The 20,372-nt window shown below is 36.7% G+C and overlaps 1 protein-coding gene across 2 annotated transcripts in view; it reads right to left on the reverse strand.

The window, feature by feature from the left end:
- LOC110115099 (formin-like protein 5) overlaps positions 1–20,372 on the reverse strand; it is a 45,515-nt gene that overhangs the window by 5,256 nt on the left and 19,887 nt on the right. For both annotated transcript variants that reach the window (XM_028699453.1, XM_020848236.2), the window contains exons 4-9: positions 16,562–16,642; positions 16,413–16,463; positions 16,250–16,331; positions 5,689–5,783; positions 2,935–3,006; positions 2,737–2,853 (exon numbers count right to left, since the gene is read on the reverse strand). In XM_028699453.1, coding sequence (XP_028555286.1) covers positions 2,737–2,853; positions 2,935–3,006; positions 5,689–5,783; positions 16,250–16,331; positions 16,413–16,463; positions 16,562–16,642 — 498 coding nt within the window. The remainder of the gene's footprint in view (positions 1–2,736; positions 2,854–2,934; positions 3,007–5,688; positions 5,784–16,249; positions 16,332–16,412; positions 16,464–16,561; positions 16,643–20,372) is intronic.

A 20,372-nucleotide genomic window follows, 5' to 3' on the forward strand; every position in this document is an offset into this window, starting at 1 on the left:
AGTTATCTTCAAATTACATTTTGGACTAGTTCGCAATTTCCTTAGCAATTTTAGGGTAGTTTGCCATTTTGAATAAGACTTATTATTGTAAATATTTTCTAGTCTATATACTACACATTAAAGGACTGAGAAGTGAAAATAAAAAAAAAATAGATGGGCAATGAGTACTCTATTTTGAAATGTTGACCTCTAGAACTTATTGGGATCTGAAAAAAAAAATTATAAAGAAAGGGAAAATACCTCAAATTTTCAAAAAGGCCCCACATAGTAGTTTTCACTCAATGTGTGGTGAAATTAATATTCTTTTCAAACCATTTTAAAGAGTGCAATCGACTTTGAAGAGATCATTTAACAGTTTTTATAAATTATTTTTTCACATTGTTGACTTATTTGATTTTTGATACTAAAAGCATAGTTCAAACTTTTTATTTCTTTCATTTAAGATTTAAATTTTAAAATTTTCAAAAACAAACTATTTAATAAATAAAAAATTTATTTTATATCAATTTATAAAGCTATTTATTTCATAATTTAGAATGATGAAAAAGCAATACAAATAGATGGATAAAATCACCAAAAAATGAAATATAATTGTTTATTGACCTCTAAATAACTATATACCTGTATATTATAAAGGAATGCGGCGGAGATAGAAAATGAACAAATGGACACGTTAAACTCGTTAAAAAACAGAGTCTAAATTGGTTGAATGCTGGCTATACTGACTTACTACATCAAAGTTAAAGTAAAGGCTGTAAAGATATTAGAGGGTTTAAGAATATACATTAGAGAAAAGGATGCACCAACGAGGTAGAATATGGATGTCACATGAAAGCAAGAGGAAGAAAATGGGAACAAAGGGTGACAAAGCTAGTTGTGCAAAGTGGCATAAGAAAACTAGAATTAATGCCACATATAAGAGTCAACAAGAATGAACTGTGGAGGACCACAAGGAAACCCACCAATAATAGCTGGTATCACGCTAATGATTATGCTGATGATGTTGATGATGATGAAATAAGCATGAACTACCTTGACTTTGTGTTCGATGGCTGCATCACAAAGGAATCAATCGCATTCTATGATGCACTGACATGGACACGGCAACACGGACACGCACGACACGACAATGACACGAGACATGTCAATTATTAAAAATATAGGACACCGACACAGGTTGGACACAATATTATACAAGAACAACATCAAGCCTTTGTCCCACTACGTGGGGTCGGCTACATGAATCCTTTTTTGCCATTGTGTCTGGTTAAAAGTCAAATTCTCATTTAAATCTAATAAAGAAAGATCATTTCTAATATTTTCTAACAAAGTCTTTTTAGGTCTACCTCTACCTTTCTTAACATAAGTCAAATCTAATATCTCAACTTTCCTAACCGAATCATCGAAAGGCCTCCGTTTAATGTGACCAAACCATCTAAGGCGAGTCTCTCTAATCTTCCCTTCAAATGGAGCTACTCTAACCTTTTCATGTATATGCTCATTTCGTATCCTATCTCTAAGGGTCAAGCCACTCATCCACCTAAACATCCTCATCTCTGCAACACTTAACTTAGTATGATGCTTCTCTTTTAATGGCCAACATTCGGCACCATAAATCATTGCAGGTCTCACCACCATATTATAGAATTTTCCCTTAAGTTTGAGGGGGACTTTTCTATCGCACAATAAGCCCGATGCATTCCTCCTTCAACCATCCAACTTGAATTCTGCTGATAATATCTCCATCAATTTCACAATCACTCTGAATAATTTTTATATTTTAAAAATAGTGTATAATAATTGAATAAGTATAATTTTAAAAATAATTTAGAAATAATAATTCATTTAACTAGAATTTGTGCTTAAAATGATTAATACTAGGATGACAAAAGTCGGGCATCAATGTCGTTTATCATTTATCGAGAGATGGATGACAATGCTGTCGAGAGTCGGGCATTGAGGTTATGTAGTAAATATTGGATGTCAATGTTAAGAGGGCGTTTATCATCGATGTTTAGAGGGAGTTGGTCGTTGATGTTGAGAATGCGTTGGACAAATATGATATGTCAAGTTGTGGGTGTTGAGCATCAATATAAAGACAACGTCAGACTTTGATATGGGGATCATTTTGAAATGTTGATGTTGTAACGACGTCAGACGTCGATGTTGAGATGACATTAGGTCTTATTATGAAATCAAAATTGTAACCTACCAAAGTGAAATGAAAATGAGAATATTCGATGAATGGGATATTAAGTGCAGGTGATTGATTTGGTATTGTGGGTAGGAAAGAAGAAATTCAGTTTTTATATTTTAAATAAGTAAAAGTTTTAAATCAAAGAGATTATATTTTAAAAAAATTATGAAATATTTAAGATACGTGTATCCAATTTGTATTTAATATTGTTTTAATCGGACATATTTTCGACGTGTCTAACACATGTCGGAGGAGTGTCGGACTGGTGTCGTGTCGGATACGTATCAGACACTGCACGTCTCTTTGAGGAGAAGTATCGGTGCATCATAGATAGCATTTGAAGAAAAAGTACTACTGATTATGATCAATATGCAGTGTATGTGAGGGTGTAAGTGCTTACTTGTGAGTGCAGTGAGCATGCAAGCCTGTGACTGATACAAATTTAAAACAAGAACTAATTAATACTAGCATGAAATAGAAATTCAGGATGTAACAAGTAACAACTGCTAGGTAACTTTTATATCAAATAAATGATCTACCTTGCAAAAAACCTCTGATACTATCCCATCATTTTCTGAAGCAATCAGCTCCGTCTCAAGCTTCTCTAGTCCTTTGACAACACCTCGCTGCTCATCAGCTAAAGCTTTTAGTTGTATCTGCGAGAGCAATAAATCAGACAAGATCACAATCATGGAAATTAATGATAAAGGGCACCGAAGGACAAAAAATAAAAGAACCTTCGATGCTGCTTCCAGGCTGATAAAATCTTTATGAAAATCCATTAGATGCGATGACCTTGAATCAAGGACCTGATGCACGTGGTAACATAGATTAGGTGACAAAAACTAATGGTACGTGATCATGAAGGTGTAGAAAAGCTAAATATCACAAAATCCTCAAAATATAATAAATGCTTTTACATTCTTCAAAATCACCTTTGTAATTTACTTATATATATATATATATATAAAGAAAAAACTAGAAGATTGTGATGTAGAACCAAAAGCAAACCATGATTAAAAATTAGAAATTAGAAATTAATTCCAGCAAATAGAAGATCTTAAATTAATTTGGGAGATTGATTGGGGGGAGAATTAATTGAAGGGAGTAAAAAGGAAAAGAGGGAGAGAGAGAGAGGGCCGGCGGTTATGGGAGTGGGGAGGGGATGTGGGAGGGAATTAAGAGATTGAGATAGATTGCCAATCAAAGCCAATCTAAATGGAGAAAGAGGCTTTAATGCAATTGACTCCCTAAATTAAATTAGAATTTAATTGGCCTTGATTTGAGGGACTTCTCTAATATTACTTTTTCTTATTTTAGGAAAGAATTTCAAATTCGAAATGAGTTATAATTTAAGATGCATCATATATGGAAAGTAATCAATTAGGGATTTGAAATTCTTTAATGGACATTGATTGGAAATGTACTTAAGAGCCTTAATGGAAATAGAATTTAGAGAGGAGAGAGATAGGGCCGGCGGCTAAAGCAGGGAGGGAGGAGTTAGGAAGAATTTCAAATAGTTTCCAAACAAAACCAATTTAATTAAAAGAGATTTAATGTCCATATCTCTTTTAATTTGAATTCAATTCAAATTCATTTGATTGAGAAACTTTCCAAATATAACTCATGTTAAATTAGGAAAGAATTCCAATTTGAAATTGATTCAAGATTGAATTAATATCCTTCCAAATTCGTCATGATCTATTTTAGGAAAGTAGTAAGACTGGAAAATTTGGAGGCAAAGGATGGGAGATGTGGCTGGCGGCTAGGAGAGGATTAGGATTAGGGCCGGCGGCTAGGAAGGAGGAGAGGTGGAGGATGGAGATTAAGAGGAAGGAGAAGGCTTTGGGCCACGGCTAGGAGGAGGGGAGGTGGATGTTGGGCCGACAATTAGGAGGAAGAGAGAGGGTGGCTGGCGGCTAGGAGAGAGGAGGGACGATGGTGGAGATGGGGGCCGATGACTTGAAGAAAGCAAGGGAGACGGTGGAGAAGATAAACCACGAGCCCGAACGCTTCCTGCGGCTGATGGGTAATACTTTGTCCTCACCTAGGGACTTCAAATCATGAGCCTGAATGCTTCCTGCAGCTATGGGTAATACATAGCCCTCACCTAGGGACTTCACCTCTCATAAGAACTCTGAAAGCTCTCAAGAACAAAGTGCTATTTTTTTTTTTTTAATAATAATACATCCCCCATAGATCTTTGGCTCCTCCATTGATAAGCTTTCACGGCCGGATGTCCTCATCAGATTGCCAATTCAGTTGATATATATAAGATGAGCTTTTCTCCTCCTAAAAGGAAATTCACACAAGTAAAGTGAGCCGAGCACACACATCTCGCCTAGGTCACCTCTGCCTCACTTGCCACACCCGCACACCACTATTGGCAGCTCGCCACTGCCAGCTACAATTTGTACCTCACCTTTCATCCCACATGTCATGACTGCGAATTATTGCCCTCAACTCATCATGACCTCACAACACTGTCAATGGCTTCTTCCCCAATGCAACAAAGCAGCATCATTTAATCATACAAGCTCTCATCGATCCTTCTCATTATTATTCGCATCAGTGGTGCCCTTGCCTTGCCCTTTTCCATACACACGGATCCCCGCATTACTTGCCTCTGGGGTCAATGCCTCATGATGTCGGCATCTCATTCTCCGTGAGCGCATTTGAACCTCTCAGCCTCAAGCCTCAATCCCCCATGCATTGAGGGCAATGCCCTGGCTTCTTTAGGCAGCTTTTTATTCTTCTTTTCCCTACTGCTTATGACTGTTTGAGCTTCCTCCCATGTTCATCATCGTGCAATCTCGCTTCCTACAGTTTAGAATCTCTCCACAACAATCATTCCTACTTCGTATCTTGATTTAGAGCTGCTACGTTGTCTTGTGTTCCCAACTTCCCCCATAGCCGCTTCAGCATCTAAGATTTCTATATCATGCAATCTTGTCCCGCATGTGCTTCTTGTTCTTTCATTAATGCTGGTTGGGGGAAACATGGACCTGCTTTCGTATTTTCAAGTTACCTAGAAGGCTGGGACTTGCAACCTAAGCTTTTAGCGTGCCTCATGGAACTTAAAACTCGGATATTAGGTAGATCCAATAATAAGTCTTATGACCTTGTCCTATAGGCAAGGCCCTCCAAAGCTTTAATTTTGTTAATATAAAATATAGTGTAAGATTAACTAGGCTTTGAATTTTTAATTGTACTGTCAAGGTTGAAAATGTATTTTTGTGCATCATTTCATAATAGAATCTGGATATACCCCTAGTTATTCAGCTGTCAAAGTTGGCTACGGCCTTCTTGTGATTCAAAAGGAATTAACAAATAGTTAACAATCATAAGTAAATTTTTCACCGCCAGACAGGACCAGAGACCCAACTATTGATTGAAATTATCTACAAGATGACTAAATTAGGAAAAGTGCAGCCATTTCAAACATATACCAAAGAGAAGATAAGTATAGTGGAAGAAAGGTGCAGTCATACCTTACACAGATAATGCATAAGAGTTGTTTTGTTGTTAGTGGCACGGGTATCTGTTAGTTTGAGAAGACTATCTAATCGGAAACCAACAGCAGCGCCTATAAATATTCAGATACCATTAATACTTATTTTGAGGATATAGCATGATGTTAGACATGAGGGCAGAATAGCATCATAAAAAAAAAATATATTACACAGAACTAAAGACAAAATAGCTTTAAAGATATCAAGAAATGCTCAATAGGATAATTTGAATGTTCAATTAATAATTTTCTAGAGCAACACTCACAAAAAAAAACCCTTTAATTTTTATAAGAAATAAATAAACATCATATTATGAGATGAATAACCGAGCTTTGGCAAATGGTTAAAAGTTGCTCATGTTAAAGATATACCAGGGAGCATTGCATTGTAAACACTCATGATATGTAAAGTTAGTTTAAGTAACTATATATGGAATGTGCTTGCCACTTTGCATTTTTGCTTGAGGTTAGAAGCAATCAAGAAAATCATTGAAATTACTCAAATTAGCTTTGAAAACACTAAAAAAATACGATTTTATAGAAAAAAAATCAAAATAGAGAATAAACACTTATAAATTAGAAATTATGAGAGCTCTAGCATTACTCCAATCTTCAATTACATTGATTTGATTTTATTTCCTGAAAATATAACCAGGGCCTTCAATTCTTCTCTCTTTTCATCTTCTCATTATGAACTCACATCTAACAGTCAATTAGAGAGTCCTACATATCCTATTCCTGAAACTATCCTATTTGATGAAATTGTATCCTCAATTGAAGGTGTTTTCCAAAATATCACATGCGCTATCATAATAAGCCTTCTTTTGATGTTCATGGATTTTTCGCAAGCACAACAATTATGCATAGTATAGTTATGAATATCAAAGTTTATGCTCGCCAAAAGCGCAAGATATGTGCATTGATATTTGCACTTTGAATTTCTAAGTTTTGGTAATTTTCATTATTAATACTTTAGCAATTGCTTTTCCGTTTAAAACTATCAAATTTAGTTTAGTACTTTAAATCATATTTATATTGATGCCTATGAGAGCATGATATGTTCTTTTATGTTCTGACTCTCAATGTCCAATTCAGTTAATTTGGGTTGGTTCAAGTCACTATTGTTAGGTTCTATTAAGCTATTAGTTTGGGTTCTGTTCCTTTAAAATTGCAATTTATTGAAGTTCAAACTTATCATATTTGTTGATGAGGGATTTGCATGATTAAGTTACTCTGCTTTACTAACTCTGAATATGTACACTTCTATTATTTAACTGAAATTCTCCACATAAAGTTCCAAACTCATTATTCACATCTTTGCAATATTCGAGAATTAGGGTATCACAAACGGTCTGTTATGGGAAGCCGACTTCCTTTTGTGATTATTTTATTTTCCTATTTTTTTCAATTTTTAATCCCATGGAGCTAATCTTTTTGTCACGTCCATCTCTGCCCATCATGCTTATCTTATTTTTCAAGGCCATGTTGCCATAAAGGTGTGAGCTTCAAAAATTCACGCCTCAGTCTTTCCACATCTTTTTTGTCGACGAGAAGAGTTTTAACAAAATTAAATTCCAGAGTAAATTTTCATAAAGATATTAAATTTTTAAATAAGACACTACTCAGATATTTAGCCCTCATTTTACAAAAAAAACTATGATCTTGGGTCTAATTTCTTATAGGCGCACGCCTTTATGATTAATTACCCCCTCTTGATAATGAGAGAGCACTTTCAATTATGGCTAGTCGTGTAACATATACTTAGTATCCAATGTATAATAGTAGCATATTTAGAATTTTATGATTAGAAATTTATCACCATTTAGTTGAAGCGAGTGGTGATAGTAATGATGATGAATCCAATCAATATCATATGGTTCTATTGTCCCGGATCATCATAATCTCTAATCTATAAATTATAAATATTTGTCTAAGAGAATAGATTTGAGTTGACCTTAGATGACAGCGAATTTTATGACCTATCGATTATATCCTTTAATTCATTACTCAAAGGAATTAACCATTGAAAAACATTTGAGCTTTTAGCCATAATCATAATATAATGGAGTTGTTGGGTCAAACCATTGAGTTAGAAGGCCTCGATCATAATCATTCACCACGTAAAGCCATTAGGCCAAACCACTTGTTTTGTGGAATCGTTGGATTACACCACTGATTAGAGTGCCACGTCATAAACATTATTACATGGAGCCATTAGACCAACCCATGGGTCTTGTGGAGCCTTTGGTTCAAATCACTAGTTAGAGGACATCTTGTCATGTCCTTACTGCAAGAGTTTATTTGAGAATGAATCTTAACAATATTATCGACTAGACATTCACTCTTTATGAACTGAAGTTACTCTCAAATTTATCCTCCCCAACAAATTATTATGGAGGGTGGATAAATTTTTATTTTAAGTGTTATGCGGTTAATTTTATATTTAAATATTCAAACTTTATTACTATCGAACTACATAATTTTATTAAAATTTGAGCCCCGAAATGATTAATTTTATGATTTGGAGGATATTTACAAGATATGACTCCTTGCGATTGAGATTGGCTTTTAACACGATCATAATCGAGGAAACATTGTAGTCATTTTAAATATACTTGCATTTTATGAGAGTTGTAAGGCATTTACAAGATAAAATCCTCTTTAATTGATATTTCTATTCAACTTGCTATCATGGGGGTTTTCACACTATCAACTCTATTTGTTTAAAAAAAATTTGGAAAAAAAAGAATTTGAAATTTTAAAAATTGAATGTGCCATTGCATTGTGTTTACGTGCTTCTTATTATGTATGATGACATATTTGCATGTGCGCCAGTTCATTTGCATATTTGTATGATGCTCTTGCTCGGTACACCCGCATAGATGGGTGCTAAAATAGGTCAACGGGTCGAGTTCGGGTCCAACCCGGGTCCAAACGGGTCAACTCAAGCCCGACCCTATTTTACAAACAAGTTAGGTTTCCCAACCTGGACCCGACCCGCATGGGTTGTCAGGTTGACTCGACCCGACCCACGAATGACGAACCCAAACTCGTTGTGCAAGTAGGGGCGAGCAAGCGAACTGCGGTGCGGGACATGCGATTGTGTCGACAGGGTCAAGACTATGGGCAGGCGAATCAAATCGCCGATTATAGTCTACAGCGGTGACCGAAGTCCAATCCAGATAGACCGGAAGAGACAAAAGCGGGTTGGATGTGAGGCGTTGGCTGATCACAGAGTTGGAAGTCCGAATAGACCGAGCGACAAACTTGAGCTGAGAGGCACTGAGGCAAACGCGGGGGCTGTGGAGTCTAGTTCAGACGTGAGGCGACTGTGGATGTGAGTCACGTGAGGCAGACTCGATCCCGGACAAATGCGAGGACAGCGAGGTGAGTGAGCACAGTCCATGATGCGAGTTTCTAGGTCAACCCAGGTTGAGTTCAGGTTTTCAGGTCAACCTGAACCCGACTCGATTTTATGTATAAGTTGGGAAACAGAACCCGAAACCGACCCATATGGTAAACGGGTTAAGCTGAACCCAAAATTTTTCGGGTCGGATCAATTTTTGACACCCCTAATGCACCCACACAATGCATTTGCATGATGCTAGATATACACACGTTTGCATGTTGAATCTGCGCAATGCATTTGTATGATAGCCTACATTTATATAATTGGCATGATGCATTCACATGATTATCCTAATCCATTCGCGTAACCAGCTTAATGCATTTGCATGATTAGTATAATGTATTTGGATGTTGCATATACGTTTGCATAATACAGTTATATGTTGTATGACGTACATATGTAATGTTTATGCATGTTGGATAGTATATGTTCATGTTGCATCAGCATATTACAAAGTATACACACAGTATATTTGTATGTGACGCGGTGGATGTGCAGGACATATCTATATGTTCACATACACATTCGCGTGTTTGTTTGCATGGTTACATGCTTGCATAGGCATTTGCATGTTTGTATATGTACTTGTATGCATTTGCACATTACTTAACGTACTTGCATGATATTTTTGTATGCTACGTGGTGTATACATGATATATTTTTATGTTGTATTTGATATGGCACGATACATTTACATGTTATTCAGTGTATGCATGATACATCTACATATTGTTAATATGCATGCATGAGTCATTTGCATATTGCAAAGTATATATGTGTAATGCATATACATGCATGGTACACTTGCATGAAATACTTGCACGAATCTCAATGTACTTGCTAATTTATATGATTGTTGATGCATTCACAAGGTGCATCCATATGGTCGATGATATACATACACGCTATTTAGTGCGCTTATATAGTGCACTTGTATGCCATTGGTAAACTTGCACTATATAATCAGGAGATGTGCATGCCACATTTTACTTTAATAATTTGATATATCTCACACACTTTAATGAAAAAAGTTCTACAATCTATGATGAGCAGCTGTGCATTATTTTAATTTCTTCTAGGAGCAAACATTCACGTGATGGACAACGCACCCATGTGATGTAGAAATTCACTTACCTTTAATAGATGCACGTTGCCTAAAGTACTTGTGCACTCCTGACCCATGACTTGCAACAGGTCATTTCATTTCATTGGGGAGTATTTGCTTAAGATAATTATTAGGGATGTCTTTGGGTCCTACATAATAATCATTAACATGAATGTGTTGTCCTAAGAGCGTACCCGTAATTTTACATTTTAATTTCAATTTTATAAATTAGGATTTCATTTGTTGTTGACTTGATAGTTAAGTTAGATTTCATTTGAGTTTTATGTTGGTTGAAATTTTGACAACACTCCATCGTCATCTCCATATAGGAGGCTGCATCAGAATGTGACTGACCTGCCCACCATGCCAAGAAAGACGTGCATGAATTATGTTATGTGACACTACTATCCTAATCTTCAATAATATCAACCAAAAAAGGCAATGCATAAATCTTTAGGACACATTTTCAAAGCACTATATTTCTCCACCCATAAAAAAAAGTCATCGATACTTAGGGTTTCACGCCGTCGTGCTAAGAAAAGTGTGCACAAGGGTTACCCAGAGATTCTTTAGCGTCGCCTACAAGTTTTGGTTGTTGACTAAGAAAAGCCCGCATGAGTTCTACTCGACTTGCCAAATGCATTGCAGCCAAAAATTTTGGAGTTTTAAGGGTTATACCTTCAATATGCAGCGAAGAGGACGACGAGGACAACAAGGTAAGGCGTCGCATGAGTTTCCACTCTTCTTTTTTTTAAGAGAGAGTGGAGGAAGATAGAGAAAGTTCTTTTTGTACCAAAAAAGTTTTATCTATTCTTAGAGAGGGAAATATAATTTTGTGGAGAGAATGATGGAGGGGTTATAGGGAAATAGAAGGGTTGAGATGGAGAGAGGTGAAGAGGCACTCTCTTTTCAGAAATGTATTTTAAGGAAAAAGTGAGAGAAGAGTTGGAGATGTGAAGATGGTGTGTAGGGAGAGAGGATGATGGAAAAATGAGTCTCCTCTCTCTCAATTTAGAGAGAGAAACGACTTTCTCTCTCTAAGTGAGAGGGGGTAGGTTTTGGTGAAGGAAGATCTGGGGAGTTGTAGGAAGGGGTTATTGACAGAAAAAAAAAACTACTTTCTCTCTCTGATTTAGAAAGAGAAAATGGGAGAGAGTGAGATCTAGGGTTTGCAGAAGGTGGGAGTTATAGTTTAGGGTGGAGAAGATGAGAGAAAGAAGTGAGGTTGACGGAGAAGTGAGGAGAAAGGCGAAGTAGAGGGAGAAAGGAGGAGTAGAAGAAAAGAAGGAAGAGGAGGATAAATGGTGGCTGGCGGCGGCTAGGCAGCCGCCGACTGGAGGTGCCGGTGGCAAGGTCAGCCGGTAGGGAAGCTGATGACAGCAGCTAGAGGTCGCGACGGGTGGCTAGCTGTGGTCAGATTGCACGAACAGGGAGAGGGGACTTCGGGGCCTAGGACTCGCGTGCGAGCTGAGAGGACTAGGGAGGGGGGCACACGTGAGTGTGAGGGCTAGCGTCGTCTGGGTTTTTTAGCGGGAGTGGAATCTGAGGTATTTATGTGAGTGGGTTTAAGGGTTAGGTTATTTTTTTTGTTTGGGGGTATTTATGTGAAAGGAGCACATAAAGTGTTTTAATTTCAAATATAAAGTTGATAAAATATTTTTGATAAATATTATTTGAACTAATCATGTCCGCCGTTTGCACCCACCAACTTAGTCTTGATCTTTGCACTCAAAAATTTAATTGTTGTGGACTAATGACCTCGATAAATACGAATGTCAATCGTAATTGTTTTAATTGTCATCAACATTTTGGCATTGTTTGTTTCACGAATAGACATCATTTCACTTATTTTAGCTTTTGGTTGATGCACTTTGAGTGGCCTTTATGTGATATCACGTCCCCCCTTTGCTTGTATTTTCATCATGCATAGTGAACTTGAAAATTATAGCAATTTTGAGGGTTCTGAAACCACATATCTTAGGGAATTCGAAAATTATAAATATGGAAAGATAAGAGGCATATGATAGGATTGAAGTAGATTCTTCTTCTATGAGTCAAAATCCTATACCAATAAATTTGCTTAATAAAAATTTCAGTTCCTCTAAAACTTGAGTGCTTGTTGAACTCTTCAAGTGTCATGTAAGTGCTCGCTGTCAATTTCCAAGGGAGGTCATTCACTGTACTAATTGAGACCTAGGCCTTTATTTTGTGACTTATTTCCTTGTTATTTTTTCTTATACATTGTGATTGATTTTGCGAGCAAGGTATAAACTGGATCCTGGATGGAGGTGTCAATCTTGATCGTCGTGTAGCTTTCATTGATTCTAAGTTTTTCAGCAAAATGTCTATTTGGGCTATCATTAAATTATTGATTGCGTGAATTGTATGTACTTTTTATTTTCATACAGAAAGACAAATTTAGTCTAAATTAAAAGCTAGTGAACTATGAATCTAGCTTTCATGTGAGTGATTTTGTTAAACTAATCCTAGATTTATATCAGAAAATCCTAAAATGTAAGTCATCTTGCATCATTAACTCAATGCAATTCCAATTTGATGGTGATTTGATGATGATACCAACCTCAATGAGACAGATGATAGCTTCTAACATTGCGATAGAATATGGTTTGAGTATCCATATGCAGCAGTCACTAAACAACTGAAACACTATAACAAAGTTATGCAGGGATTTGACTATATCCACTAAACTTATATTTATTAGGGTTGTCAATATTTGACATGACCCGAAAATTCGACCTGAATCCGACATGGAAATTTCTGGTTCAGGTTAACCTGAACCTGAACCGGGTCGGGTTCGGGTTAGGTTTTTCGACAAATTTCAAAAACCGGTTCGGATTCGGGTTGACCTGGAAACCCGAGAATAACCCGGATTGACTCACTAACCACTGCCCGCATGACTGTAGCTGACCGTGTGATCGAGCTGCCTGCAACGCCGCATGACCGAGCTGCTGCCATGACCGTCGTTAACCGACTGTTGCCCGAGGCCAATCACGTGTCATGAGATTCGCAACTCGTACGTCGCATCCGCTTCTGCATCGGTCTGCCCGCCGCACTGTGGCACTGACCCGCCTGCCCGGCTTCCCCTTGCGTCGCGTCACCGTTGTCGGCCTGCCATTGCTGCCGACGTTGCCGTCTCTGCGGGTCAGGTCGGGTTCAGGTTGACCTGAATAGTGTCAGATTAATTTCGGGTTCGACCCTAACCTGATCCGTGATCTGAAATTGACACCCTTCTTTTTAAATAAAAATCCATTAAATAAAAGAGGCATTACAACACAAGCCAAAAAAAGATGCCACATATAAAGACAAATACAGTGAGAGGACAGAACAATTAGTGGCGGACCAAAAAGTTGAACAAGACAATGAAAAGGAAAATTCTCAGAGCAACTGGACTTAGACCGCCACCTGGTTGTCAGGCTTGGGCCATCCAAGGAGGAAATAGAGGCAAACACATAGATTCCAAACACATCAGGTTCACCAAAGTAAAAGACTAAAAATTCTAATAAAGAAAAGGACAACCAAGGTTGCAAACCAAGTCATGGCCATCTGCAGGGCATCGAGGGATACTGCCTCATCATAATGCAAAGCCAAATCCAAAACCACAATAGAGCAGGTAAATAACCCAAGCAGCCAACCCATATCTCACCAAAACCAAGCCAAAACGATCCGCACTAGAACATCCCGACCAAAAAAAAAAAAACAAGAGCATCACAAGAGAAACAAAATATAGTCAACCCTGCAAACGAAAACAAAGGAAGAAAGAAAAATCTTATCTCCTAAATTTGCATCGACACCGTTTGCCACCATGAGAGAAAGGGGGTTCCAAAGCAAGAGAAACATCCAAATTATACAAATCTTGTGTGGCCCCAACGTCATCCCCAAAGTCATCCTCTAGATCACACTAAGAGTACTGAGAATCATCCAACCAATCAATTTGCCTCAAATAGGACTCCACCGATCTCAACAAAATTTGCGACTTAAGAACATCATGCGAAATTTGCTCGACAGGAACATCAACCAAAGAAGCACAAACAACACTACCCCCAACAGAGGGATGTCTGACCAGAGCACCATGATCCAAAGGACCGACATCATCAACCTCCTCCACTCCAGGAGCCAAAAGCAACACAACAATCCTCAACCACACTATCTTTAATCAAATTAACATCCGCCGACTCAAGAAAAGCTACATTAGAAGAAACCAAATTATCAAAATTAAGGCAATCAACATCGCCCTAAACCAATGTAGCCATATTTCACTTCAGGAGCCAAAGCAACACAACAATCCTCAACCACACTATCTTTAATCAAATTAACATCCGCCGACTCAAGAAAAGCTACATTAGAAGAAACCAAATTATCAAAATTAAGGCAATCAACATCGCCCTAAACCAATGTAGCCATATTTTCTTGCTCCCCGGCATTAATTATAGAAGGATCACCCCCATTAGCACCACTGTAATCTAAAGGGATACCACCAACACAATTATCCACCCCAACGAAAGGCGGAATATCACCAGCATTTTGTGAAGTATGAGCAACTACCGAAGGTCCCTCCAGCACAGGAGGGCAAACATCTCTCACATGACCCAAATAAGGAAACATAATCGGGCAAACATCTCTCATATGACCCAAAGATTTACAATGGGAGCAATATGGGGAAAATTCTTCCATCTCCACGGATTGAATGTACCCCACAGAATCAGAGCCAAGCCACACTTGATTAGGATAGCATTTAGTAATATCTAACTCAACAAGTATACGAGCTACCGAAGGTCTAGTGCCGCTAATAGTAGCATTATTAGTACGCAAGGCTCTACCAAATAAAGACCCTAACCCATACAAAATGCGAGGAGAAAAGAGATGCAGGCGGAGGTAGGGAAACGACATTCAAATGGGGGAGATTCAACTTTCACATCAAAGTGAGGAGACCACTTAAAAAGCTTCATATAACAGTTGTTGACAAAATAGCAACGGTGGGAGAACACCGATAGTAATCCAAATCATTTCTCAGTTTAATCAAACTATTCTTAGGGTTCAACAAAGTAACAAAAAAATCACCAATCAATTTTAGATCCAGAAAAAAAATTATGAATGGTATCGAGCGGGGGACGACGAGTAGGGAACTTCCCAACTAAAGCAAACTAAAATGGAGCAACAAGAGAACTCATTTCATCTTCTGAAATCAACAAAGCTGGCAAACCATGGTGAGAAGAAGGTTTGAGAGGAGGAAACGTCGGAGAAGCCGACTCACCAGACAAAATCTCACGAAAAGACCGTGATTTGTGTTTTACATCCAAAAAACCGGGGTCACTCAAGCGATGAGCAGCCATGCCGGTTTTTAGGAAGAGAAATGAGAGAAAAAAAAAAAGGATAAGGAACAAGAGGCGAGGTTACCTGACCGAAGGAGCCGCAAGCGAAAACCCTAGACATCGCAGAAAATCTGATAGAAAATGAGAACATAGTCCATTAGGGTTTTGTAGCTCGAGAGGCGGGGAAATGACGGTGACGACGAAATAGGATAAAAGGTATCAATTTCTTATATATATCCCAACTAGGTCCCCCACATTTCATCCAAAAATCAAGTCAGTATAGACAATATCTACCAATTCTACCAGCAATTTGCTCCATGTGATATTTGAGATAAAATGCCTTTTTAATTCCTACTCCATACGATTCGTATATCAAAAATAGAAGTACACATAAATGGTTGATCGAATGAAATAATTAAGCAAGCGCACATTTTCAGAACATGTAAACTTTACATCTTAACTAAGAAAAATGTAGGAGGAACAGTGTTTCTTAACTACTGAACCCAAACTTGGAGTCGAATTTCTCAACTTTTGCATCATGCTGATCTCACGAAAAACACAATTTTCAGTAAAATCGCTGACTACGTAAACCCAATTGGAGATGCCTAAATGAAAGCCCATAATTCGAACTCAGGTAGATATCAAAATACCAGCCATTGATGTTAAAAATGATGTACAAACTACATGAAAGTCAGACCTCTTGCAGTTCCTCGATTGAGAGTGTTCCCGAGAGAGAGAATTTTCTTCATTATTTCCTTTAGCTTGTTTGAGTTTCGAATCTGAAAGAAAATGTAGAAATTATTTGCACCATAATAAACGCAATGATGCAGATGTGTAAATACGTGCTAGTTAGTGTAGACCTCTTCACATGCAGAATCAACAGTGTATAAGCTCTTTCTAATATCTGCTCTCTGGGAAGAAAGGGGTAAAGAGAAAAATATAAAGTTCATTGCAAAGATATTTTCAAGACATTATTGGAGAAAAAGAAAGAAATCGAGAATAAAAAAACCTGATTATTAAACTGAAGCTTAAAACAAAACACTTTTAACTTGGCCTCTACACGAGGAACCTTCATCAACTCCAGAAAGAACTGCATTGATAAAAGATATTTTTTGACATATCGTCAGAGAGGAAAGGTAGAAAACAGAAATTTTTATAAGCAAATACGAACTTTCACATAAACTTCATATCAAACCAAGAACATATAACTCGAGCTACAAATCCCCATAAATACACATACATGTTATGTGTGTATTTCTTCAATTGTATATTAATACATATATGAATAAAAGGATAAATTTCCAAAAACATGCAAATATACAAGAATGAAAGTCTTTCTTACAAATGAAGAAGACTGCATACAAATGAGAAGTTTTCTCCTCTGAAGATGAGAAAGACTTCCTCTCAAAACTTTTGCAAGCGTAAGACGCTAATATCACTAAAGTGCAGTATCAATACCATCCGCTCACTTCAACAAAATAATTGTAGAACGTACCTAAATCCTGACGTAGCCAAACTAGATTTAACCTCTGTCATAACAAATAATTTTTAGGATTTAGCTGTCTCAAGATTTACTAAATATAGATTTACAGGAATACAAAATCTTATTTGAGTTAAATCCTACTTATAGCCAAACAACCCATAATTCTATCTTTCTTCTCTTTCTCTCTTTAACACTCTCTTCTCTTTCCCTCACTTTTTCTCTATTAATCTCTCTCTCTCTCTCTCTCTCTCTCTTTCTCTTCTCACTCCCCCTCTCTATTTAACTCTCATCACTTTCACTTTCTATCTCTACCTCTCATTGCCTCTTTATCTCTGTAGAAAGAATAAAAAATAGAAAAAGGGCCAAAAAAGAAAAAAAGGAAAAAATCTAAAAGAAAAAAAAGAAATAAAATTTAGTACATCCTTGTCGCCTCACTTTGTCATCATTATCTTCGACACCGTGACACTGGCAAAGATATAATTTCATAAACTCACAAAAATCTTCAAAATCCTGAATGTGACACATTCAGTGCAACAAGTGGTACTCATACTTGCTTTTCTTAACGTGCGGGAAAAATTCATAGGTGGCGTTTTGTGACACACCTAGTAAACCCATACGTGCTTTTTTTAGCATGGCAAAAAAAATTAAGTATAGAGACACGTCTTTCATGATGCATTAGGGAAAACATATTGAAATTGCTAACTTTGAAATTGCAAAAATGATGAAACGAGAATAAAGTTTTAAAAATGAGAACACATTGAACCTACATGAAATTTGCAATGAACTTGAAAAACTTGCCTACATGCAAGAAAGAATAAAAAAAATTTAAATGCAATCGATGAATTCAATTTGAGATGAAAATAAACTAAGGGGCTTTCTTATTTATAGCTCGAAATTGATTCCTTACAACATTTTAATGAAATCCTCTCAATTGGATCCACAATACATGCATAAGCAAACATAATGCAAGGAACAATGAACTTAAAATGCTAAGTCATGAGCATGCTTAGCATGCTCTAATAATAATATATTTGTGTGAATAGCTGCTATAACCCTTACACATCTCAAATAATTAAATTCACATGAATGACCTTCAAACAAATCGAAAAGACATAACCTATAACAAGTACCATGTATACTAGAGCGGAAAACTTTATCCTAAAGCTCTCAAATATGCCTTTATTGGATATTCCTCCACTAAGAAAGGGCATATGTATTATCATTCTTAAGAAAATCTCACCTTTAAGGAGAAAGAAAAATTTTCATTCAAACTCATCTTCAAAAATAAAACTCTCAACTAAAAAAATAAATTTGATGAAATATCTATCTTTTATCTTGACATTCTTACAACACAAACTCTAAGAAATAGAGATACTGTACCCCTTAAGTCCATACAAGAAGGAATGAGCTCAGCTAAAATCTCCAACAAGCTCAAGATTCTCAATCATTATCAGGTAACAATAATCAACTCATTACTACATATTCTCCTCTATATCCCACATCTCAAAACACATCTTTTAAAATTTTTCTCCTACTCATAAAACCTTCCTTGCAAATATCAGCTCTATTTCTATTACAATACCACAAACTTCAGTTGGGGCACTTAAAAATAAGAATTGAAATAATGTCATGAGATAAGAGAAAAATACTCTTGAATAAAAAACACATATAGGAGATCCATGAACAACAAAAGAAGAAAATGGTAGGATACAATCATTTTTTTTTTGTAAAATACAAAGCAAATGGAAACCTGGAATGATATAAAACAAGATTGGTCGTCAAAGGATATAATCAATTCTATGGAATTGAGTACAAAGACATTTTTTTTCATGTTACGAAAATAAATATAATATGCATATTAATTTTTCTGGCAAATAATCGTGGATAATTAATACAACAATACGATTTAAAGAATGCTTTCCTACACTGGGATGTTGAAGAATGATAAGATCTTAATTCTCATCGTATATATTGACAATATAATTATCACACGTGATAACTATAAAGAAGAGACTAAGGAAAAAAAACTTGCTAAAGAATTTGAAATTAAAGAGTTGGACAAACCAAAATACTTCTTGAAAATAGAAGTTGCTCAATCATAATAATAAATATTCGTCTAACAACAAAAATATATCATGGATCTAGTAAAATAAATAAATATCACTGATCGTAAACCTTATAAAACTCCAACTAAATCAACTATAATCGTGGATAATTAATACAACAATACGATTTAAAGAATGCTTTCCTACACTGGGATGTTGAAGAATGATAAGATCTTAATTCTCATCGTATATATTGACAATATAATTATCACACGTGATAGATATAAAGAAGAGACGAAGGAAAAAAAACTTGCTAAAGAATTTAAATTAAAGAGTTGGACAAACCAAAATACTTCTTGAAAATAGAAGTTGCTCAATCATAATAATAAATATTCGTCTAACAAGAAAAACATATCATGGATCTAGTAAAATAAATAAATATCACTGATCGTAAACCTTATAAAACTCCAACTAAATCAACTATAAAATATAACGAGATGAAGAACTAAAAGAAGTAGACATTGCGATGTTGAAGAAGAGGTCTATATGGATCCACCAACTAGATTTAATATTTTCTTACAAACAATAAACTTTGCACATAAAAAAGTCTTTATATTGCCTTAACAATTTCTAAGAGCATAGCTTGGCATATTCACAAAATTCATAAATGAATTTGGATATTAAAAAAAGCCAAAAAGATCATATCCTCTTCAGAAAATACTCCACTAAGGATAAAATCTCAATTCTCATTGCATATGTTGACAATATAATTATCATAAGTGGTAACTATAGAAAGGCTTCTTAGGAAAAATCTTTGTTAACCAATACACAGAGAACAAAAAGGGGAGGAAGAAAGAAATCTAACGTGCAAACTTCATACCAGTCGGATCCACGAATCTGGCTGAAATCGGCGCCGTTCGCATCATGTCTCCGCAAATCCAGCGCAAATTCTGCGATGTCGCCTCGATCGAACGATCACAAGCGTCGTTAAATAGAGGCCGAACGCCTCACTGTTGGCACGCGATCTCCTCCACGCGAAACCACACTCGCTCTCTGCTTCTCCTCCTGACATCCCCAACCTCCTGCTCTCTCTCCGATCCCGACCACAAACCACGATCGCCTCCTCGCACACGAACACCTAACCCGAGCTCTTCCTCCTCTCTTCCCTGTCCGACGCCGATCCCCACTTAGCCGAAGCCCCGATCTCCTCTACCCGTTGCTGCCGCTCGCACCCCTTTGGCCGAATCCCGTGAGAGAGAGAGAGAGAGAGAGAGAGAGAGAGAGAGAGATAT

This window comes from Dendrobium catenatum, unplaced genomic scaffold, assembly GCF_001605985.2.
Source record: "Dendrobium catenatum unplaced genomic scaffold, ASM160598v2 fragScaff_scaffold_1290, whole genome shotgun sequence".
NCBI classification, from domain to species: Eukaryota; Viridiplantae; Streptophyta; class Magnoliopsida; order Asparagales; family Orchidaceae; genus Dendrobium; species Dendrobium catenatum.